Genomic DNA, 24427 nt, shown 5'->3' on the forward strand with positions numbered 1-24427 from the left:
TTCCCGGGCCCGTTGCTGGGTCCCAGGCACTGTGAGTGGGTTCTGGGCCCAGGCCTGTGTGGCCTGGAACAAATGCAGCCCAAGACTCTCACTCTGGCTTTTTGGCCTCCACCCCACACAGCCGCCTGTCCTTTTGATGCAATGGGACAGAGGGAGATTGTCCAAGGTGGCTTCTACACACTACCCTCCCTCCAGCTTGCCATTTGGCCCAGTGCTGGGCTGCTGATGGCCAATCTGCCAGTGTGGCCTGCGGAACCCCCTCCACAACTGATCCCCAGAGCCACCTCTCAGCACCTTTACCCAGGCTGCCACCACTTAACTCATCACCAACTTTTGCCTGGACAGTTGACCTCTTCTCCACCTGGCAGCCAGCGTGAGTCTCTCAAACGTAAGTCAGATCAACCCCACTCTTAAACCCTCTGCAGCCTCCTGTCCTACTTAAGCAGAAAGTCTGAACTCCTCGCCGTGGTTCCTGAGGCCCTGTGTGGTCTGTCCCCTGCCTGTGCCATTCTGCCCCTCCTGCACTGACCTCCAGCCACACTGGCCTCCTGGCTGTTTCTCAAATATTCCAAGCTTGCTCCTGCCTCGGGGCCTTTGCACTCGCTGTTCCCTCTGCTTGGAATTCTCTATCCCGGAGAGTCACATTTCTGACTCCTAATTCAATCTGAAAAAAATGTTGTCTCAGGACAAATTAAACAACCCCAAGGGCCATTTTTGACCCATTTTGCCACTTCTCATATAGAGCTTTCAAGCTCCATGTATTTTCTTTTTCTTACGGAACATCACTTTGGATCTTCGGGGGTTGGCAGAGGCATTCTTTCTGCTCGGTTTGGCCCCATTCTTATCAATGACTTTAGGTCTTGGTCAGAGGGTGAACCCTGGGGAAGGATGGGCATCGTGGGAGCATTTTCTTCACCTCCCTGATTGAGTCTCTTTCCTTAACTCCATCCTTCCCAGAGCCCCCTGAGTGAGTCTTTTTCTACAACACAAATCTGATCATGTTGTCACCCCTGCCCCATCCCTGCAACTTGTCCCTGAGTTCTTTAGCCTGGCATTCAAGGCCTTTCACAAGCCAACTTTCCTAGTTTAAAACGTCTCTGCTTTTGTTCATGCATTTCCCTGCACTGGGGATGCCTTTTCCCTTTTTTTGAGTCTGATGAACACCTATTCAACCTTCAAATCCCAGCTCAAATGTCCCCTCCCTTGGGGTACCTTCTCTGACTGAAGTAACTCATTCCTTCCAGTTTTATATTGTCTTGCTTCACCTCTTATAGCACTTATCACGGGGTATTGTGATTATCTATAGGCAGAGATATTTCTCCTTCCAGGCTGTGACCTTGTCAAGGGCAGGACTATGTCTTATTAATCCTTGCATCCCGAGTGTCCAGTCCAGTTTCATTCACATAGTAGGCCCTCAGTGTATATTTACCAAGTTGAATCTTTTCTCTGGCACCTGTTAGTTCACTGATTCCAGTTCTGGAGATCAGTGTCTGGTTTGGAAGACAAAACGCTACATTATAATGGAATTTCTTGAAAAAACTGTTCCATTGTCATTTCGGTACATAGGATGAGCTCAGAAAATACTTGTTGATGAAGGACTGATTGAGTAAGTGAGTAAGTATAGAGTGACTTGTTACTCATGGTCTCCATTAGCAGAGCCCTTCAAATGCTGTTTTGGGTGCAATTCAGTTCACGGTGGAGTATTAGCCAGTGTAACCGAGGAATGTATAACCAGATTCTTTGCCCATAAAATGTGGTAACCTGATGAGGAAGAACCGGAAGATTCTGGAAGAAAAGACCTTGCAAAAATGCCCCAGATCAGAAGGTGGTGAAAGGTCTTCCTTCCACCCACTCTGCCCACAGGTAAAGAGGCTCCAAGGCCAGCCCCCACGAGGAGCTGTCGGACCTGTAGCCTTACTGCACATCCCCGGCGTCATCCCAGGATGCCGAGAAGCCCCTCACCCACCCACCCCCCACCCAGTGCCACAAAGCACAGAGGGACATTCCAGGAGAGGGGAAGCAACAACTTGCAGAAAACGTTAACTTTCTAGAAAGACATCTGAGCTACCTAGCCATGAACTTACACATGCTTGTGCTTTCTGTCTGCTGTTTTTCATGAGAGGGGGAAACAACAGGTTACCCAGCTGGAGTCAGGAATTAAAATTCTAAAACAGCTATTTCCTGAACTTATGAGTGAGATGCTTCCTTGAACCACTTTATTTAGGAGTAGGAGAATTGGGACCCCAGCTTTTTATTATTAATTATTATTATTACCATTATGGCCTTCTGGGAAGCCAGGAATGCCAGAATAACATTGGTGACAATGACAACGAGGACAGTGGCTGAGGGTTCTTAAGTTCTGACCGTGGGCCAGGCATTGTTTTAAATGCTTCACAACTCTCCAAGGGTGGCGTTATTCCTATCCCCCCATTTTATGGATGAGGATCAGAAAAGTAAAGTGACAGCCAGAGTTAGGAAGCGGGAGCAGGAGCCGAGGTAACCTTGGAAGGCAAAGGGCCTTTCTCAGTCCTGAATCCTGAAAGAAGCATCCTTAGATGAATGCATGGCTTTACTTTGTTTATCTTAATAGATTCCATGTCTCCTAAAAGGAAAACTCCATCTATGATTATGGAGCACTTACTTTATAGGGAAGTTGCAGAGATCTAGCTGAAGCCTTAACGCTTGCCTGGATTCTGGAAGTCACACGTTTGTCTTCTCATGGCCAGTTCCCAGTAGCTCCCATCTCTGATCCCTCAGGACTTGATGGGGGAGGCACTCGTTATCCTCACGATACAGAATTAGGAATAAACCTGGTGGACTGGAATTTTCCTTCCACTCGACCTCCAGCCTTCCTCTGTGTCCACGTGGAATGGTTTCTTCAAGGGACATGTACATCAAGTTTCCGCTTTTAATGTGTGCCTGTGCCACCTTCTGGATGGTTAGGAGCTGAGCAGTGCTACATCTGGCATTCTCCCGCGTGCCTTGAAGAATGCCATGTTTCCCTATTGCCCAGGGGACATCACCTGTTCCAAACGTCCCAATGAATTCTGGAGTTTGGTCTGAGTCTCCATGATAATCAACAAGATTGCAGTAGGAACCACCCCCCCCCCCAAGCTGGTGCAAGCAAAAATGGGGGGCTTATTTAATGACCCTGGGGCTGGTTTATAAAACCCAAGAGCAGGAACGTAGCTTCTCTTTACAAAGCCTGAAACCGCAAACTTGAATGCGATTCTGTCCATCTTTGGGTCTGATTTTCATCCTCCTTGGCAGACCAGCTCTCTCAGCTATTCCGACCACAGCCTGGCTGCTCAGAGTTCACAAATCACTCTGGGAGACTGGCCCTCTTCTCATTCCCGTGCTGGATTTCCAGGGAAGGACCTTCCACTGGCCAGCCTGGGTCAAGATGGTTGGGTCCCTTTGCATAAACATGGCAGTTGGTACCTATCAGGGTGGATCATGGGGACATTAAAGACACGAGGTCCACTTTAGCCTCCCCCTGCCCCTTTCCCGGGGTTGTGCTCTCCCCTGTGTATCCCAGGACTCCCTGGTGTACTGCCAAATCACTGCCTCCTGCTCCCTGCCTTTTCTGGGGATGGGAGGAGTTCACCTGGCTGAGTCTGGAGAGAAAGGCTGATGTTGCCACCCCAGGCCAGAATCTAGAGGCACATCCCAGACAAGCCCATGGCCCGTGGAGAGCAAACCAAGCAGCTTGACCTTGAGAACAAGAAACAAGGGTGGATTGTCTGTTGTTCAAACGTGGTCTCATGCTCTACGAGCTCCAGGAAGAGTTGATGGTGCTTGGTAAGGGGGCTCCACGTGCAGGCCCCAGGGCGAATGCACCTGCAGACTGGGGTCCCCAGTCCTTCCCATTTGGGGAAGGGGCCAGGGCCCCTGTCGCACACTGTGTTGGCCCAGCTCCTGCATCTGAGTGTCCACAGACTGACCCTTCCCATGTCCCAGTTTGCTCTGGGTGTTCCTTAAGTTAACTTTGGGTTATTTTATGAATTTGGAAAATTTCTGTAGAACACTGTGGAAAGTGAAAAAAGCACAAAGAAGAGAACAAAAAAGCAAGAAAGCATTCAACATCTTAGGTTATATCCTTCCTTCTGAGGTGTCTTTTTATGAAAAGTTTTCGTTTTTTGTTTTTTTTTGTTTGCAAAAATAGGATCAGATTGAATAAACCCTTTTGAAACCTCCTTTTCTCGCTCAACAGTGCAAAACGAGGTGCTCTCTCCCATGTGCTCACATGATGTTTTACAACATTTCTGCAAGTTTGGATGGAGGATGGAGAAAGATAAGGGCTGCATGACTCGGCTCCCAGGGGGCCAGAGAACTGCAGCCCCTCTGCTGATTTCTCTTCTCCTTCTGATAAAATTATGGAGCAGCTTCCTCATGTTGCCCTCAGTCCCCCACACTGTCCTGGGTGCAGTGGTCCCCTTCTGCATGTCCCCCTCACCCCATGGGTTAGCATCCTGCTGGGTGGACTCACCCTTAACAGCCGTCACCCAGCTGGGGATGGTCCACGGGACATGCAAACAGCACGGTCACTGGCTGGCTTCCTGCACCCCGGCCGCTCTCTGCCCATCGGGGGTCCCTTCATCCCCCCGCTGCTAGCTCACCATCCCCTCCCTCCACCCTTCTCTGCTTTGCAGGCTCTCACCCAGTGACTGCACAGGGAGCCTTTCTGGAGCTGACATACCGCAGGAAGTCATCAGGTAACGTCAACCACAAAAATAATTGCAGCCGTTTATTGAGTTCTGTCTCTAAACCAGCCAGGTGATAAGCACTTATAGACATTAAATCTGATTTTTGCACCAGCTCTGCAAGCTGGATAGGCTTGTCCCCATTTTATAGATGGTGAAACTGAGGCTCTGAGTAATCATTTGGTAAAAGCCAGAGGGTATATTTGAACCCCAGATGGGTCTGAATCCAATGCCGTACACTGCCCTCTACCCCACGCTGCCTCTGCACCCAGAGGTAAGAAGGGGGCAGAGTGTAGAAAAAACATCTCAGAGCCATGGAGGGTCAGACCAGTGATGCAAGCTAGCAGTCCTTCCTTGACTGAGGGCCAGGGCTGGGCTGCTGGGGTAAGAATCATAAGAATCTCCTGTGCAATTTGTTAAAAATACAGTCAGGACTTGAATCCTAGACGGCACATCTAGGATGGGACCTGAGAATCTTCAAAGGCCTTCCCAAGAGGCATGGAAACACAACCAGGCTTGGGAACTGCTGATGAAATAGCAGCAGGCACTTACCATTTGCTAGGCACTTATTGCTCCCAACAACCCAGTGAGGGAGGTACTATTATCACCCTCATTTTAAAAGAGAGGACATTGGGGCACAGAGAGGTTAAGATGCTTATTCAAAGTCACACAGCACAGATCTAAAGTGGTAAAGCCTTGGTCAGAATCAATGCTCATAGACCCTTTTCCCCTGACCACCTGCAGCCAGGACACCTACCCTTTCAGCCCCATCACGTTCCCTGGCCATGGCTTGTCTGGCCTCCAGGTAGGCAAAATCTGCTTTTTGCATCCTCGGAGGCAGAGAAGAGGAACACTTAATATTTCTGTTTGAAAATTTGATGGCCTCAGGTTTCTACTCTGAGCGGGAGCCACCATGGAGGGCACAGTTTTCAAACTGGTCCAGGACTTACCAACAAACCTCCTGCTCACGCTGTGTCTTTGGGAAGAAAAGGCAACTTCCTGCTCCAGGAGCTGAGGGTAGTGGGAGAAAGAGGGTGTGTGTGAGAACCTTTTTGAGCCCATAGTTTGTGGATGGGTTATTTTGTTTTCCAGGATCCTGCCCCCCTTTCTGTGCCTGTAGCCCCAGCCCTCTGTCCTCTTAGGGTGACCTTGAACCGCAAAACTGCTGTCCACCTGGACCGGGGCCGACATTTCCCGTCCACCCACCAGGACCCCCGGGTCCAAACCCCGAGACATGGCAAGCAATGGTGGCAAGGTGGCCGATGGGCAAATCTCCACCGAGGTCAGCGAGGCACCTGTAGCCAATGACAAGCCCAAAACCCTGGTGGTCAAGGTGCAGAAGAAGGCGGTGGCAGACCTCCCAGACCGGGACACTTGGAAGGGCCGCTTCGACTTTCTCATGTCCTGCGTGGGCTATGCCATAGGCCTGGGCAACGTCTGGCGGTTCCCCTATCTCTGTGGGAAGAACGGCGGGGGTAGGTGTCGGCCTCATGTGGTGACCCCTTAACTAGTCTGGGCCTTGGAGAAGTGTCCCACGTAGGCATTTTCTGGGGTGATCTTGGGTTTGGGGGCAAGACCCCCTAAGGACTCCAAAGAGACCCCTCAGGCCCCATTTCTTGCTTCTTGCCCTTCTGCCAAAAGATTTCCAAAGGGCACCGGTCCTCAGTGAATGATTATAAAAAGTTCATCTTTGCATTTTGCAAAGAAGAAAAGGGGGTGTATTTGGAGCAAAAGGTGCCTGAGTCTCAGTTTTGAGGCTGGGTACCAGGGAATCCGGATGGGGCCCCGAGAATGCCCCGGTGTGGTGCTCCCTCTGGCTGGGGGTGGGGTGTGGGGGGGTTCTGCAAAGCCTTGGGGCCGCAAGCATCTCTTCTTTCCCCACCCAGGGGCCTTCCTGATCCCCTATTTCCTGACACTCATCTTTGCGGGGGTCCCACTCTTCCTGCTGGAATGCTCCCTAGGCCAGTACACATCCATCGGGGGCCTGGGGGTGTGGAAGCTGGCACCCATGTTCAAAGGTAAGTCTGTGGAGGGGACGTTGGGGACATACTGGCTCTTCTGCCTGCAGACTTGTGACAGAGCCAGGGGCCTCCGAACACCCCCAATCCCTCCGGAAAGGGTTGCCTTTTGGATCACGTCTGATCAGAGTGGGGGCGTTGTGAGGGCCCAGGGGACAGATGTTGGCTAGAGACACCCCACCTCCTACCCTGTCAGCCTGCCCTCTCCTGTTGGCTCATTTCTCCAGCAAGGATGGGGGTTTGACTTTCTTTGCTTCCCTACTCAGTGCCCAGATCCCTGCCTGACTGGCACTCACATGGTTGCCTGGAGACTCAAGCTTCTGACCGTGCTTGAGCCCCAGACCCCTTCCACTCCCACCCAGCCTGGGACGGCGCCCCAGATACAAATCCTGGCTCCGTCGCTTGCAAGATGTATGTGACCTTAGGCAAGTCACTGCTTCATCATCAGCCCCAGTGTCCCCAATAATGCCTAGCTCCATAGTCCAGTGAGATGGTAGACATCATGGGATGTGGTAAAACCTATACACAATGGGGTGATTATTATTATTACTATCTTAATAATATGATGATGGTGTTTCCCACGCCCAGGTGTGGGTCTCGCTGCTGCTGTGCTGTCCTTCTGGCTGAACATCTACTACATCGTCATCATCTCCTGGGCCATCTATTACCTATACAATTCCTTCACCACAGTGAGTAGCCTCTTAGACCCCACCCACCCCCACCCTTGGGAAGGAGCCAGACCTAGAGACCACCTCTGTTCACACTGAGCTGGGCACTTCCCCTCGGAGAGCACAGCTTGCTCTCAGCACCCTTGTCTCCCTGTGTTCTAGTTTGCCAATGCTGCCAGACTGCAAAATACCAGAAATGGATCGGCTTTTATAAAAGGGGGTTTATTTGGTTACACAGTTACAGTCTTAAGGCCGTAAAGTGTCCAAGGTAACGCATCAGCAATTGGGTACCTTCACTGGAGGATGGCCAGTGGTGCCGGAAAACCTCTGTTAGCTGGGAAGGCACATGGCTGGTGTCTGCTCCAAGTTCTGGTTTCAAGATGGCTTTCTCCCAGGATGTTCCTCTCTAGGCTGCAGTTCCTCAAAAATGTCACTCTTACTTGCTCTTGGGGCATTTGTCCTCTCTTAGCTACTCCGGAGCAAGAGTCTGCTTTCAATGGCCATCTTCAAACTGTCTCTCATCTGCAGCTCCTCTCTCAGCTTCTGTGCATTCTTCAAAGTATCTCTCTTGGCTGTGGCAAGCTCATTCCTTCTGTCTAAGCTTATATAGTGCTGTAGTAAACTAATCAAGGCCCAGGCTGGATGGGCGGGGCCACACTCCATGGAAATTATCCAATCAGAGTTATCACCTACAGTTGGGTGGGGCTCATTTCCATGCAAACAACCTAATCCAAATGTTCCAACTTAATCCCCACTAATATGTCTGCCCCACAAGATTGCATCAAAGAACGTGGCTTTTTCTGGGGGACATAATACATTCAAACTGGCACACCCTGTGACAATCACAGCACTGTGGACCAAGCACCTACCTTGGGCCAGGCATGGAGCTGGCACTTTATTTGGGTTTCCATCTCATCCTCACAACACCCCTCTTAAGTGGGAGCTGTTGGCCCCATTTTACATGGGCCCAGACTGCCTCAGTTGGAATCCATGGCTTGACTATAACCCAGCTGTGTGTCCTTGGGAAAGATACTTCACCTCTCTGATCCTCCATGCCCTCATTTATAAAATGAGGATGAAAATGAAAGCCACCTCCTGGGGCTGTTGTGAGGACTAAGGAGTGAATATGTGCAAAGTGCTTAGCTTCGTGCCTGGCACAAAACAAGCAGTGCCCTTACTGTTGTGCAAAGGATCACACAGGGTGGGGGGTCTCTTGCCTGGGTCTCTTAGCTGGGAAGAGTCCAGGGATGGGCGCCCAAGGCATAAGGGCAGGGTGGAAAAGTAGCTCGCAGTGTGAGGAGGTTGCAGTTCCAGTGTCAGCTGACACTTAGTAGTTCAGTGGTTCTGTTCTCAAGCAAGCTGTGTCCCCTCTCTGACCTCTAAAACAGGGATCCCACACTCCCTGCCTGCCAGAGCCATTGGGAAGGTTAGGTGAGATAAGAGCTGCGAGGGGGCAACCGGGGCCGTGAGGGTGAGTGGGGTGTACCGGGACTGCTGTTTCCAGCTCCCAGTCCCTGAAATGATCCCTGATCCACCGTGTTCTTGCAGACTCTTCCGTGGAAACAGTGCGACAACGCCTGGAACACAGACCGCTGCTTCTCCAACTACAGCATCATCAATACCACCAACATGACGAGTGCAGTGGTGGAGTTCTGGGAGTGAGTTTGAGGCCCCTGTGTGGGCTGGGGGTGGGGCAGGTCCTCCAGGGTCTGGCAGGAGACAGAGGCACCCTCAAAAGGGTTTGATGAGGTGTGGGAAGGTCAAGGGATCCATAAGGGATGAGGAGGCCTTTCCTATCCCCTAGACTGGAAGGAGCCTGGGAGGGAGGTGGTACTGGAACCCAGGGAGAGCTGGAGCCATGTGTCTTTGTTTGCCCGGGCTGGTATGACAAATACCACACAATGGATTGGCTTGAACAGCAGGGATTTATTGTCTCGTGGTTTCAGAGGCTGGAAGGCTTGCTTCCTCCCTGGGTTTGTGGTGTTCTGGTGCTGGCTGGCTGGCGATCCTTGGGGTTGCTTGTTTTTCCCATCACATGGTTATGTCCTCTCCTTTCTCTTCCGGGTTCCCACTGACTCCCTGTTTCTGGCTTTTCCTGGTGGCTTTCTCTTTATAAGGTGTTCTGGTATGCTAATGCTGCCATCATGCAAAATACCAGAAATGGATTGGCTTTTATAAAGGGGGTTTATTTGATTACAAATTTATAGTCTGCAGGTCATGAAAATGTCCAAATTAAGGCATCAACACAAGTATACCTTCAGCGAAGGAAGGCCATTGGCATCCGGAAAATCTCTGTTAGCTGGGAAGTCACATAGCTGGCATCTGGTTTCAAAATGGCTTTCTCCCAGGAAGTTTCTCTCTAGGCGTCTGGGGGTGTTCTCTTAGTTTCTCCCAGGCAAACTCTGGACTAGCATAAGTCTACTTTCAATGGCCATCTCCAAAATGTCTCTCTTAGCTGCAGCAGCAAGCTCCCTCTGTTTGAGCTCTTATATAGGGCTCCAGTGATTAAATCAAGACCCACAGTGAATGGGTGGGGCCACACCTCCATGGAAATAATCTAATCAAAGGTATTACCCACAGTTGAGTGAGTCACACCTCCATGGAAACAACCCAGTCCAAAGATTCCAACCTAATCAACACTAATACGTCTGCCCCCTCAAGATTTCATTAAAGAACATGGCATTTTGGGGGTATAATACATTCAAACTGGCACATAAGGCCTCTAATAATCTGGGTGAAGCACACCTTAACTAAAAATAACATCTTCAAGTGGTCTTATGTACAGTGGGTTCACACCCACAGGAATATGGATTAAGATTCAGAACGTGTCTAAGTCGGGGTCCCTAATTCCACCTTCCACACCACGGAAGGGACTGCTAGACACAAGCCGTGGCCTTTGGTAGAAGAACCCAGCTACAGGCAAAGCCGTGGTGCAGTGGGGAGAGGAAATTCCCAACCTCTCTCTCCTTCCACCCTCCGATCTCTTGCCGGGGCCTCCATTGGTCAAACCCAACTGGAAGCCACAGGGCTCGGGGACTTGGTGGTGCAGCATGAGCTCAGCCTCCTGGGCACAGAGCAAGGAGGGGACGGGTGAGGAGTGGGCCTGGTGGGACAGAGAATAGCCAGCACTGGTGGTTAAGAAGAATTGCCAGCAGAGGCCAACGAAGTCCAGATTCATCCTGAAAACCAGTGTAATCTCCTTATAAACCCACAGTCACTCAGTACACACACACACACACACACACACACACACATATTCTGCCTGCAGTGAACCAGGTTGGCAAGGTCCCTCGAGGTTGCCACTCTGGTTGGGAGAAGCTGAGTCCATACCGATGATATCATCAGGGAAGTACCTCATAGAAGATGGGGGTCGGGGGCATTGATTTTAAAATATGAGGTCGTGGGACCCCAATCTCTTTGGCTTGAAAAAGCGTCTGTGCTGAGCAGCTCTGGAGGGTCTGGGAGCAACCTGGAAGTTTCTATAGCATTTCTCCCAGGAGGAGCTGTTCTCTGGGGGTGTCAGAACATGATGCCCCACCTCCCTCCATGGAAAAATGTCCTTGGCCAGGCTGCCTCCTTACAAAGAAAGATCAAATTCTGCCCTGGCTGGTTCTGCGCTCCAGCATATCCCACAAACAGCTGTCTCACACACGTTCAGGCTTTTCATTCAATCACTGATTCAGTAAGCATTTCTTGAGCACCCACTACGGGCCAAGATTAGAGATGGTGGATAAGCAAACAGGCAGTGGTGGGCCCTGGTGATGGGTGCTAAGAGGGGGGATACACTGGAGTCCCTGGCAGCCCCAAAAAGCACCGGGACCAGTCCAGCGAGGAGGCGGCGTTTAAGGATGAAAATTAATTCAGGAAAGACAGGTGTTGGCAGAAGGAAGGATATGGGCAAAGGCTCAGAGGCAAGTGAGGGCAGGGGACTATGAGTTGTTCATGGGCTGTGTTGAGCAGTGAGACGAGAGCTCCTAAAGGCTGGTGAGGTCAGCCTGGGGAGTTTGGGCCTCGTTCTGACAGCAGGGGCTTTTCATTGAAGGATATATATATATTTTTAATTTTTACTGTGGTAAAATATATGCAACTTAAAATTTACCATTTTAACTGTTTTCAAGTGTGCAATTCAGTGGCATCGAGTACATTCACAGTGTTGTGTAACCATCACCTCTATTTCCAAAATGTTTCTGTCACCCCAAACAGAAATTCTGTTCCCATTCATCAACCCCTCCCCATCCCTCTCCTCTCACCAGCCTCTGGTAACCTATAATCTACTTTCTTTCTGTCTCTATGAATGCACCTATTCTAGATACCTCATATAAGTAGAATCAAACAATATCTGTGCTTTTGTGTCTGGCTTACTTCGCTCAGCATGATGTCTTCAAGGTTCATCCATATTGTCGCATGCTTCAGAACTTCCTTCTTTTTTTCCAGCTGAATTATACTCCATTGTATGATAATACTACATGTACTAGTTTGCTAATGCTGCTGGGATGCAAAACACCAGAAATGGATTGGCTTTTATAAAGGGGGTTTATTTGGTTACACAGTTACAATCTTAAGGCCATGAAGTGTCCAAGGTAACACATCAGCAATCGGGTACCTTCACTGGAGGATGGCCAATGGTGTCCGGAAAACCTCTGTTAGCTCGGAAGGCATGTGGCTGGCGACTGCTTGCTCCCAGGTTGCGTTTCAAAATGGCATTCTCCAAAATGTCTGTATCAGCTTCCAGTGGCCGTCTTCAAAATGTCTGTCTCAGCTACAGCTCCTCTCTCAGCTCCTTTGCGTTCTTAAAGAGTCCCTCTTGGCTGTTGCAAGCTCGCTCCTTCTGTCGGAGCTTATATAGTGCTCCAGTAAACTAATCAAGGCCCATGCTGAATGGGTGGGGCCACACCTCCATGGAAATTATCCAGAGTTATCACCCACAGTTAGGTGGGTCACATCTCCATGGAAACAACCCAATCCAAAAGTTCCAGCCTACTCAAAATCAATACTTCTGCCCCTACAAGAATGCATTAAAGAATATGGCTTTTTTCTGGGGGCCATAATATATACAAACCAGCACACTACATATTGCTTATCCATTCATCTGTTGATGGATGCTTGGGTGGCTCCCACCTTTTGGCTATGGTGAATAATGTTGCTGTGAACATGGTGTGCAAGTCTCTATTTAAGTCGTTGAAGGATTTAAGCAGGGGAGTGACATGATCAGACCTGCAATTTAGAAAGCTCCCTGGGGCTGGGGTGGGGACAGAGCAAAACTGAAGGGGGTACACAACCAGGCAGTTACTGCAGCAATCTGGGTGAGCAGTGATGTGTCTGGCCCAGGGCAGTGGCAGGTCCTTCTCTTTTTGATCGCTTGGCCAAACGATCTATTGATCGTTCTATTGATTAGTAGAATGGGCCTAGCAGTCCCCATTCATCTCTTGAATCACAGTTGTCAGCACCGTCCCCATGGAGGATAGCAGCCTTCTCCAACCCCTGGGGCTCCCCACTCACTCCAGCTTCTACCAACCCCACATGACTTTCTCTTTCCTCCATTCTTCAACCAGGCGCAACATGCATCAGATGACAGACGGGTTGGACAAGCCAGGCCAGATCCGCTGGCCCCTGGCCATCACCCTGGCCATCGCCTGGATCCTTGTGTATTTCTGTATCTGGAAGGGTGTTGGCTGGACTGGAAAGGTAAGGGGTGTGCACAGTGGAGGACCCCAGAGAGGGGAGGGTTCTACAAAGGGATTTCTGCCTTGCGCCAGGAGTCACCACCTCCTAAAAACCCCATCCAACATTGAGTAAGCAGGTTGCTTCATCTCCCTGGGCCTCAGTTTCCTTTCCAGTAAAATGGGAATAATGGCATCATTAGCTACCCTCTAGGGTGGTTGCAGGAAATCATACCTGTTAGTTACCTAGCACAGTTAGGTACTTAGCACAGGCTCGTGGAAAGTCCCAAGAGATGCCACGGGGCCTGACAAAGCAAAACAGAGGGCAAGTGTTACTCGAGAACTCTTGAACAAACTTTCCTTGTAGATGCTCAAGTGCCAAGTCTATTCTGTGCCAAGTCTTGTTCTAGGTGCTGGGGACTCTGAGATGAAATTGTCACACTCCACCCTTTGAGGAGCAATAGAGATGGAGAGATTGGTGGTTAAATGCTCAGGTGCTCTATTCAGGTGTTCAAATCCCAACTCAGCTGTGTACTAGCTGTGTGACCTTGGGCAAGACATTCTGCCTCTCTGAAACTCAGCATCTTCCTCTGTAAAATGCAGCCAATGATGATAAGTATCCATTGGTTTGTTATAAGACTTCAATGAGATGGTGATTTTGCAAAGCATCCAGCATGTAGTAAGGGGATTGTTCTTATTTCTGTTTCTGTTATCGGCAAATGCAGAGCGATACTACGGTGGAACATCCAGCCTGGGGATATTTGGGGAGCTGACAGATTAAACTGGTGGAGGGAGGGGCTGGCTTCAGCTCCCACCTCTTTGTCCTTTTACACCCTGCACCAGGTGTAAAATGGCTGAGCCTCTCAAAGCTCTGGCCTGAAGCAAACTCAGAGAGGGTAAGTTTGTTGTCTGAGATCTCACTGCAAGTAAGGGCCACAGAAGGGAGTTGAACTGAGTAAGTCTGGGGGCAGGGAGAGCAGAACTACCCAAGAAGCTGATATGAGGTCCTAGAAGTACTGGAAATAAGCAAAACAGAACCTTAACGAATTCCACACTTGGGCTTGGTGATGAAGCTGCCCTGCTTCAGTCTGGTGGGAACTTTTCCCCCACCAGGTTCTCAGATCCAAGGCTGGCATCAAAACATCTCTGATCTGTCCCTAGGGCTAGCAAGGCAGGAGGAGGACACAGGGATCATCCTGCCCAACCTGAGGAAACAGGAGAGTGTGGAGTTTAAGGGCTTTGGAGGAGAGAGAGCTAAGTTTGAATCACAGTCTCCCAGTTCCTAGCTGTGTGCCCTTGGGCATTCACCTTTCTGAACCTCTGTGTCTTCATCTGTTAAATGGCCATAATAATAGTACCTTAACGGTGGTCATAAAGAGTGAGGGGTATACTTCACGCAAAGTGCTTAGTACATGCATGGCACAAAATAGCACTCAATATGTGGTATTTATTATAATCATCTTTAGGTGGTATCTAGAGTTGCTGCTACATTAGGAGATGGATCACTTTTGAGTCAGTCAACCAATGCATCAACAGGTATTTATTGAACACCTACTGTGTGCCTGGCTCCATGCTGAACATTGAAGACATGGGGAAGTGTTTGATGTAGGCAACATGCATTAAGCATGTTTTCTGTCCTCATACAATGGACCTTTCCCTTTCTAAGTAGCAAGTGTGCGTATACCCATTTTCTAGATGAGAAAAAGTGAAGGTCAGAGAGGATAAGAAATTTATTCAAAGTCACACAGCTTGTCAGTGGCACACGCAGTTTTGAGGCCCTTTTCCTATTTTCAAGTACAGTGACTCTTCTAGTAGATCATGGCCACCTTTCCTAACCCTAAAGGGGCTCAGAGTCAAGTGGCGGAGATGAATGTCACCCAGAGAACAGTTCACACTGAGCAGAAGATAGGGTCACATCAGACTCTTAGATGCAAATGTCATTGAACTTGAAAATTGCTCTTCCACACTAGTAAGCAAAGAAATGCAATTTCAGTCAATGATATCAGTTGTTTGATGATCATTTTGGTGAAAAATAATCTCTAAAATAATTGGACTTGGCGCTGGCACCTGTGCAGTAAAGGCAGTCTCCTGTAATGCTGGACATTTCTGGAAAGTAGTTAGGCAATATGGATCAACAACCTTGAAGAAGTGTATTCCTTTTTACGCAGTAATTCCACTTCTAGAATTTTTTTTCAAGAAAAGTATAAGAATTTTGTTGATAAAGATTTACATTCAAGGATGTTCAATGTAGTATTATTTAATGTGTTATGATTATTTATTTAATAATATAGTATCATTTACATACAATTGGAACTGACCTAAATAGATAACAGTAGGAGGTGTCTATAAAGCGATGGTGATACTTCCTGAGGGACTATTTTGTATCATATTTTTCATGAGACAATACTATCATGTTTAGTAAACAAAACTGCATATACTGTGTATGTTTTAACTTCAAACATGTAAAATGAAAAAGCAAGTTATGAAATTACATATTTTGAGCCTTATTTTGTAAAAAATGTGGTCATACATGCAAAGGAAGGTCTCAAAGGAAGAGTAGTAATATGTCAACATTCATACACTTGTTTATTTTCCTGACATTTATTAAGTTTCTAATATGTACATAAACAAAACAACCGTGTCCCTCGTGTAAATAACATTCTAAGGGCTGTTGAAGTGGGCTTTAATTTTGTGTGTGTGTTCAAATGTATTTTTTACATTTTTCCTATCACCATCTATATTACTTGAATATTTTAGACAGAAGGCAAAAAATAGCAGAGGGCAGGGGGAAGGACAAAATCAGGTGCTGAGCTAGTTGGTTCAGATTCCAGGGAGGGACTTCAGAAAAGTGGCCAATCAGGGTGGGCTGGGGGAAACCCAGGAAGGCTTCCTGGAGGAAGAAGATCTGGAACCAATCCCAGAACTGGCTCTAATGTAGCTAAGGTATGAATGTAGGTGAAGTAGGTGCCCTCTTGGAGGGGTTGTGACACCATCACCTACTTTCCCCCCAGGTGGTCTACTTCTCTGCCACGTATCCTTACATCATGCTGATCATCCTGTTCTTCCGTGGTGTGACACTGCCTGGGGCCAAGGAGGGCATCCTCTTCTACATCACGCCCAACTTCCGCAAGCTGTCGGACTCCGAGGTGAGGGGTGCCCCTGGAGCCAGCACTTACCAGTTTGGTGGCCTGAAGACAAGTTACTGACCCTCTCTGACCCTAGCTTCTTTACCTGTAAACTGAGGTGGTTGTGCCATAGACCTAGCTAGCACGGGTCAAAAGCCCTGGGGAACTGAATGCTAGGCTGGTTATTTTGGAACATTTTTGATAATTCTGTCCATAGGTGTGGCTGGATGCGGCTACCCAGATCTTCTTCTCCTATGGTCTGGGCCTGGGATCCCTGATCGCTCTGGGGAGCTACAACTCTTTCCACAACAATGTCTACAGGTGCGAAAGAGGCTGGGGGAGCGCCTTCCTCCGAGGCCACGCCCCCGGCTTTTATCCTCTGCTAAGCCCCGCCCCCAGAAGCTCCACCTGTCCCGGAGCCCTCCCATCCCGGTCCCGGCCCCGCCCCTTCCGGGCCCCTGACTTTTTCTGGCTCCTCCCTCTTCTGGTCTGGCTCCTCCCTCACTTAGCCTGTGGCTGCATCCCTGGCACCCCCGCCCTGACCTCGCCTCCTCTCCAGGGACTCCATCATCGTCTGCTGCATCAACTCGTGCACCAGCATGTTTGCGGGATTCGTCATCTTCTCCATCGTCGGGTTCATGGCCCACGTCACCAAGAGGTCCATTGCTGATGTGGCGGCCTCAGGTCCGCGTCTCGCGGGGAGGACCCGGGTTCCCGGGGAGGGAGGGAGGAGCCCAGCTGGCATTTGCAGGCCCTGGGATGGGGCGCTCACTGCGTGCCAGGAGGCCCGCGGAGATTTTTATACCAACTATTATCACTGAATCTTCCCAATACGACGGGGTCGGCGCTACTGTTATCCCCACTGCATAGGTGAGGAAACAGGCTCACCTGGTCACCTGCCCAAAGTCATGGGGCTGGAAAGGTGGAGGGACTGGGGTTTGAACCCAGGCCTGGCGGGCTTCAGAGCTCTTGATGTCCTGGCCGTGTTGGCACTTCCAGAACAATCCTGGGCTTTATGGAGGAGAAGATCTAGTCTTGCCTCTTGGCGTACAAGCTTTGATCCAGCTCAGACATGCTGGGGGCCATGATATAAAGACCCCTAATCAGTGCTTTTGTCCCCTAAGTGTTCTCACGTGTGGGCTGTGCCCTCTCTGCTCACCTGGGGAAAACCCCCGGGCAACCCCGCCCTCTTCACCACTCAGCCAGAAAGGCAGCACCTGAGCTGGATCTGCTGCGTGCATGGCTTCTGTGGGGAAGGGACATGGCTTCTCTCCTTCCCCGTCTTGGAGTACTGGGCTGCTCATGCCAGAGGAACTTTCTCCAGTGGAGTTCTAACCTTCCCGTGAGGGCACTACCCTCATCTCATTTTTCTGACTCTCCCCAGACCTCCTCTTTCCAGAGCAGGACCCCAGGGAGGTTGCAATCTCTTTCCTTCTCCTTCCAAGGTTTCTCCTGAATGCTTGCATGTGTTCACCAACCCTCCCCATCCCCCAGCCACTAGGCACCTTAAACGCAACATGTCCAATACAGACCTCCTCTACCTCCACTTCCAGGGCCCAGGCCAGAAACCTCAGCACCAGCCCAAACTCTCCCATTCACCCTCACCCCACAAGCCAACCCAGACCAGGACCTGCCCACCCCATCTCCTAAATATCTTGCTCTCCAGCCACTTCTCTGCACCACAGTGGCCCCCCATCTGGATGACGGCCACAGCTCCTCGCTGGTCATCTTGTCTTTGGACCCACCCCCTACAACCCACCCCAAACCCCTGTTTCCTCATCTGGAAAAGGGGACTGACTTCACCCACCCCAAAAGCTTACTCTGAAGATTAAATGACACAAAGCTTAGAAAGTGGCTGCCTTGTGTAAGTGCTCAACACCTTTTCTTTCTTTTTTTTTGTCCTTTCCCTGCAACAGGCCCTGGGCTGGCATTCCTGGCGTACCCAGAGGCAGTGACCCAGCTGCCCATCTCTCCCCTCTGGGCCATTCTCTTCTTCTCCATGTTGCTGATGCTGGGTATTGACAGCCAGGTGAGGACACTCCCTGAGCACCTCGAATGGCCCCTCCCCAGATGGCCCACAACGTCACACCCTCAGAATATTCTACTGCATGAAAGTTCAGGAACAGCTCGGCCAACTTCTCCATTTTCCACTTGGGGAAACTGATGCCCACAGGGAAAGGGATTTTCTGAGGTCACAGAGCAAGTCAGAGCCTGGGTCCTTGGGCTCTCTGGATGCTGCCAGGCCCCTTTTGTCTCCCTAGCAAGGGTCAGGCTTGGGGTCACTGGGGATGGGGACTGCAATGGGTGACTGCCCTCTTTTCCCTCCCTGAAGTTCTGCACCGTGGAGGGCTTCATCACAGCCCTTGTGGACGAGTACCCCAGGCTCCTCCGCAACCGCAGGGAGCTCTTCATTGCGGTCGTCTGCATTGTCTCCTACCTGATTGGCCTCTCTAACATCACCCAGGTGAGCTCAGTTGGTGCCTGGCAATGCCTCTGGGGCCACCCAAGGGCCACCACCAGCTCTGTCCTATCATGCCTTCTACCCTGTGACTGAGCACTATCTCTGTACTAAGCAGGATACAGAGCCATGAATCAGAGGGTCCCTGCACTCCAGGGACTCGCAGGCTGGCAGGAGACATAGATATTGAGCTAGAAATCAGAGTACAGAGTTGGGAATATAGTACCTCACCTGATCTGGGTGCACCAGGGAGCGCTTCCTGGAGGAGGGAGTGCAGGAACCACGTTTTGAAAGACCTATGAAAATTATCCAGAAAGTTAAATCGGCATTGGGATTTTGACATTGACATTGCCCCTTCCTTTGATTGCTGCTTTTTAAAAAATCAATTAAATTTTTTTAAAATCAATTTAATTTAATTAATTTGCCCTATATCCCAGATCCTGTGCCAAGCACCAGGGATGTAACGATAGCTAGGAAATGGTCTCTGTGTTCAAGACCCTCCTCTTCTACTTAGAAGAAATATACATAACCAATGAATTGCACAATAAATATAAATGACTCTAATGCTGTGAGCTCAGCTCTGCAGTTCTGATTTATGTTCCACAAAACCACCCCTGAATCCAAACACAGTTCTGATCCAGAGTTATTGTGCATTCATTCCTCCCTTCATTCATTCACCAGGTAGTTGTGGAGCACCTACTATGGGCCTGGCATGATGCTGGGTACTGGAAGTTCAGCAGCTAACGTGACAGACATGGTGTCTGCTCTCTCGGAGCTTACATTTTGGTTGATGGGACTGACATGTAAATTAGACAATTCTAAGTGTTAAATGCCACAAACAAAAGAGGATAGTGGAATAGAGAATGGCCAGCAGGGGTGGGAGGACCCCACCTTGGACAGGATAGTTATGGGAGGTCTCTCCGAGGAGGTGACGGTTGAGCTGAGATTTGAATGATAAGGAAGAGCCAAGGGAAAATCTGGGAGAAGAACGTGCAGCAAGTGCATAGGCCCTGAGGCAGGAATAAGCTTGGAGGGTTTGAGGGTCAGAAAGGAAGCTAGGGTGGAGGGAATGAGCTGGTGGTTAGGGGATGCAGAAGCAGATATTTCAGGACCTTGCAGGTCAAGCATTTGTATTTTAATTGTATTTATTTTATTTTATTATCTCTCTAGCTATTTATTTATTAAACTATTGTTTTTTTTTTTTTTTGAAGCTGTTGGAAGGTTCTGAGCAGAGGAGAGACATGAGTGATTTAAGTTATAGAAAGATGGCTTTGGTGGCCAGCACCTCTCTCTGCCCTCCAGCCTTACTTAACCTACAATGGTAGTTTCCCATTTCCAATCAGACATTTTCTTCCCAATCCCCTGAGAGTCAAAGCCCACATCCTCTCATGGTCACCAGGCTTTCAGTGCTTCCTCTAATCTACCCTCGAGCCTTCTTGCTGCAGTGTAGCCTAATCTTACCAACCTCATCAGACTCCAGAGCCCTTGTTGACTGTGAACTCAATGCACTGGGCACCAGGGGGTAGGAAACCCACTCTCACTTGTCTTTCTCTTGCAGGGGGGCATCTACGTCTTCAAACTTTTTGATTACTACTCGGCCAGTGGCATGAGCTTACTGTTCCTCGTGTTCTTTGAATGTGTCTCCATTTCCTGGTTTTATGGTGAGCATCCACCCCTCTTCCCCTCATTCATTCATTCATTCCTTTCTTCAGTTATCATCCAACAAATACAACTTGAACACCAGGCCCTTTCTGTACACTAATGTATTTAGCCTTCACAGATCGATGAGCTTAGCACAGGAGTTCCCCATGTTTAGAAGATACCATAAAAGGGCCCGTTAAATAAATTAACTTAAAATGGAAGCCAAAATTTCATCATAAATTGTGGGATTAAAAAGGTTTGCTTGAGAGTCGTCTAGAAAAGTGAAACCGAAAACCATTTTTTTAAAAAAAATTTGCTTATACATCTAATGAAAGTTAGCCTGTGATTAAAAGCATGCCCTAGCTTAAAACAGAATCAAGGCAACATTGATTTGTGGCTTAGTTTTCTGACCCAACTGTGTGAGAGTAAAAAGGGTATCTGTCAGTGCACATGTGATGATCACAGCAAAATCACAGCTTTTCAAAGCAAGTTTCTCCAGAGCTCCCCTTTGTCCTTGATGTTCAATTTATTCCCTTAGAAAAGCCTGCCACCTCATTTGTCCTTGATAGTTTTCGTTCTCCAATTCTAACTGGTCTAACTCTGTCAGATTATCATTAATCAGTGATTTTGCAATGTCCCAGTCTCACTCTCAAGAACTTCATGAAATCCTACCTTTTTTTTTTTTGCAAGGTTTCCAATTCTTCTTTGGAATCTGTCTCCTGTTGTGTATAGCATTAGAACATTGGGAGGAAACTGCCCTTGCCCGGCAAAGCCTTGCGTAGATGCTGATGTTGAGTAGAGTGGGACTTTGGAGTGGGAAGATATTTTCTAAGCATCCTTCCATAGGTGGATATTTTCACTTTAAAGTGACTGGCTTTCCCACACAACGCACTTGCTATGGGGATTTGGTTTTTGAACACTTAGATGAGGAGGTTCCCTAGAGTGTTCACTCCATGCTACAGATGAGGAAACCGAGGCTCAGAGAAATTAGGACACTCACCCATGGTCATCCTGCAAGAAAGTGGTAGGTCTGGGCTTTGAACCTGGAGACCCCACAGCTCATCCATCCCTACTGCTCTCCTTCCGAATGGCATAGGGGTCAACCGATTCTATGACAACATCCAGGAGATGGTGGGCTCCAGACCCTGCATCTGGTGGAAACTCTGCTGGTCCTTCTTCACCCCAATTATCGTGGCGGTAAGGACAATCCAACCATCCCTGTGAGGGTGATGCTGGCAGTGACCCGGGTCCAGGGTGAAAAGAAACTTCTGGAGGCAGAGGCAGATGGAAGAGGCTCCCAGAGCCCCTGTTCTCTAATACTACACTTCCCTGCCATTGGTGGAGCCTCCACTCTGGGCCCTACGTGGTACCAGACACATTATATCATCCTCACAAACCTCATCAAAATAGGCATCATTGTCCCCACTTTACCCCTTAGGAAACGGGGGCTTGCCCAGCCAGCATCACCCAGGTAGTTAGTGCAGAGCTGGGTTCAAACCAGATTTGTCTGATATTGATATTCTCACCAAGAAGCCTCTCATTCTTGGCGTCCTCCATTCTGTGCTGTTAAGGGCAGGCCTGGGGGTGGGGGGATTGGGGGGACATCTCCAAGGTCCTTGAGGTGGAAGCTGGGCCACCAGATATACTGGGTCCTGCACATGCCTCCCCCACCCCACCCCCCAGCAATGGCATTGTGGGGTCTGTTCTGTCATTCTACCCTTGTTCTCCTTGCTAAGCTGGTTAACTTAGGGGAAGGAGCACCTTTTTCCATTTATCCTCCCCCAAAGTTCCGCTTGGAGGGGAAGCCTTTTTCAGTTATGCGTAAAAGTGCCATATATCCCAGCAGTGGCCTTGGTTCAGGATTCCCCAAGATGCTGGGCCCTTTGGAGGGTCAGGCTTGGGCAGGGGTGGAGGGCAGTGGACCTCTTGACTTCTAGGTCTGGCGGAGGGGCCTTGGTTCAGTCTGGGTGATTGGTGGCTCCCTACCCGCTCACATCCCTCCTCCCTGTCCCCAGGGTGTGTTCATCTTCAGTGCCGTGCAGATGACTCCGCTCACCATGGGAAGCTACGTTTTCCCCAAGTGGGGCCAGGGCGTGGGCTGGCTCATGGCGCTGTCTTCCATGGTCCTCATCCCTGGGTATATGGCCTACATGTTGCTCACCTTAAAGGGCTCCCTGAAGCAGGTAAGTTCCTCCTCCACTATACAGAACTTTCCGCCTTCTGTATCAGCCAGTCCCCTTCCCCACTGTGCTGGGCACAGCCCCTCGTCTGGTGGAGCTCACAGTCTAGTTGAGGGGGATGGGGGACAGATGAGCCAACAGCCAGTGGCAATAGAGGCTTAGATGTGCCACAATGGGGGTAAGACAGAGACGAGCTGTGGGAGCAAATAGGAGGAGCCCTTTGCCCTTCCAGGGTTGGGAGGATTGGAGAAGGCCTCCTGGAGGAGGGCATAGCTAAGGAGAGGCCTGAGGACCAGAATTAAAAAGTGGAAGGAGAAGGAACATACATGGAAGGGTGGGTTGCAGAGAACATGTCCAAAGGCCCAGGGGTATAAGCTGCATTTGGGGAGCTGAAGGGAGATGAGTACAGTTGGAGGGTAAAGTGGGGACAGCTGTAATGGGCAGTGATAAAAGTGAGGTTGGGGATGTAAGAAGTTGGGCCAGGTCATAAACGGTTTTGAAAATCAGGATAAGAACTTTACACTATCGAGGGCAATGGGGAGCTGTTTAAGGTTTCAGAGCAAATGGTTAGATTTGTTGAGAGCTTACTCTAGGTATGATTTGTGGCCTTGATAAAGAGAAAGCATGTAAGACATGGTGCTCCAAGCACAAGCCCTTCCAGCACATACTAGGTCCACACCAGGTCCACACCAGCTCCTTGATATATTGCATTGGATTCTTGAGTGAAACCAGGCAGTGTTTGAGGTGCTCGGGTAAAAGAGGCATTGGTGGAGGAAGTGTAAGTGGAGATTTCACCAAGGATGGCTGGAGAGTTAGAACATGAAGGGCCACATTAGAAAGACCTTGGATCAGTGGTTCCCAACTCTCTTTCCCACCAAGATATACCTGCTAGACCTCCTCGGATACAGAATAGGGAAAGGTGAGCTGTGGGCTGTGTGCAGTCCCTGGAGCTGCTGGGCCAGCCTCCTGCTTTCACACATGGAGAAGCTGAGACCTGGGGCAGGAAAGGCACTCACCCAACTGTTGCAGGAAATTAGCAGAGTCAGGACTTGCAGCCATGCTTCAAACTCCGGTTCCAAAGCTTTCTGTTTCCATGATCACCTGCTGAGCCTCAAAAGGCAGTCAATTCTTAGAGTGGAAGAGAGGGAAAGGGGGGCATTTGTGGAAGAGAGCACAGCCTGTGCAAAGACGCATCAGTAGGAGAGGGCAAAGCAGGTTTCCAGATGGAGCAAGATTGTAGGGGCTGTGTGTATAGAAGGTAATTGGGGGTGGGTGGTGGGTGGGGAGGGGGTCATCCATTCAGCAAATATGTATCAAGCATCATCTATGTACCAGACACTATTGTTAGTGCTGGGGACACAGCCATAAACAAAACAGGCAAATATCCCACCATCTTGGGGCTTATATTCTAGTAGAAGAAGATCAACAATTAACAAAATTAAAAAATGTTAGAGGGTGATGAGTACTCTGGAGAAGCATAAAGTAGGAAGAGGGGACAGGGAAGGCAGGGTAAGTCCTCACCTAGAGGTTAACACCTGAATGAAGGGCCGCAGGACGTAGAGAGCAAGCTTGTGTAACTATGTGCAGGAAGGGTGTGCCAGACAGAAAGCTCAGCACATGCAAAGGCCCTGAGGCAAGGCTGTGCCTGGTGTGTTGGAGGAGCAGTGAGGAGGTTGGTGTGGGTGGACTGGAGTAAACGATGGAGAAGGGGGTAGGATGCTGAGATCTGAGAGGGGTCAGGGGCCAGATCCTGTAGGACCTTGGGGACTTTGGCTTTTACTCTTGGTGAAAATGGAGAGCCACTGTCGGGTCCCAAGGAGTAGAGGCACCGGACCTACCTTTGGTTTTGACAGAGCCGCTCTGCGGCTGGGTTGAGAATAGAATGAAGGAAGTGACGGACAAGAATGGAGGCTGAGGCCCAGTTAGGAATTCTGGCAACAGTGCAAGTGGGAGGTGCTGTGGCTCGGACCAGGT

The 24427-nt window shown here is 49.5% G+C and overlaps 1 protein-coding gene across 3 annotated transcripts in view; it reads left to right on the top strand.

Annotated features, from left to right (window-relative positions):
- Positions 1-24427, top strand: part of SLC6A1 (solute carrier family 6 member 1) — a 73369-nt gene that overhangs the window by 17221 nt on the left and 31721 nt on the right. For 2 of the 3 annotated variants that reach the window (XR_005211450.1, XM_037801984.1), the window contains exons 2-15: positions 4653-4715; positions 5846-6178; positions 6590-6721; positions 7310-7410; positions 8938-9047; positions 12942-13074; positions 16061-16195; positions 16392-16495; positions 16734-16858; positions 18091-18203; positions 18507-18638; positions 20191-20293; positions 21370-21470; positions 22289-22456. Coding sequence is in view for 1 of the 3 variants with exons in the window: in XM_037801984.1 (XP_037657912.1) it covers positions 5938-6178; positions 6590-6721; positions 7310-7410; positions 8938-9047; positions 12942-13074; positions 16061-16195; positions 16392-16495; positions 16734-16858; positions 18091-18203; positions 18507-18638; positions 20191-20293; positions 21370-21470; positions 22289-22456 (1698 nt within the window). In the remaining 2 variants the exon portion in view is untranslated. Of the gene's footprint in view, positions 1-4652; positions 4716-5795; positions 6179-6589; positions 6722-7309; positions 7411-8937; positions 9048-12941; positions 13075-16060; positions 16196-16391; positions 16496-16733; positions 16859-18090; positions 18204-18506; positions 18639-20190; positions 20294-21369; positions 21471-22288; positions 22457-24427 lie in introns of all 3 variants that reach the window. The other variant, XR_005211451.1, reaches the window with a different exon arrangement.

This window comes from Choloepus didactylus, chromosome 1, assembly GCF_015220235.1.
Source record: "Choloepus didactylus isolate mChoDid1 chromosome 1, mChoDid1.pri, whole genome shotgun sequence".
Lineage (NCBI taxonomy): Eukaryota > Metazoa > Chordata > Mammalia > Pilosa > Megalonychidae > Choloepus > Choloepus didactylus.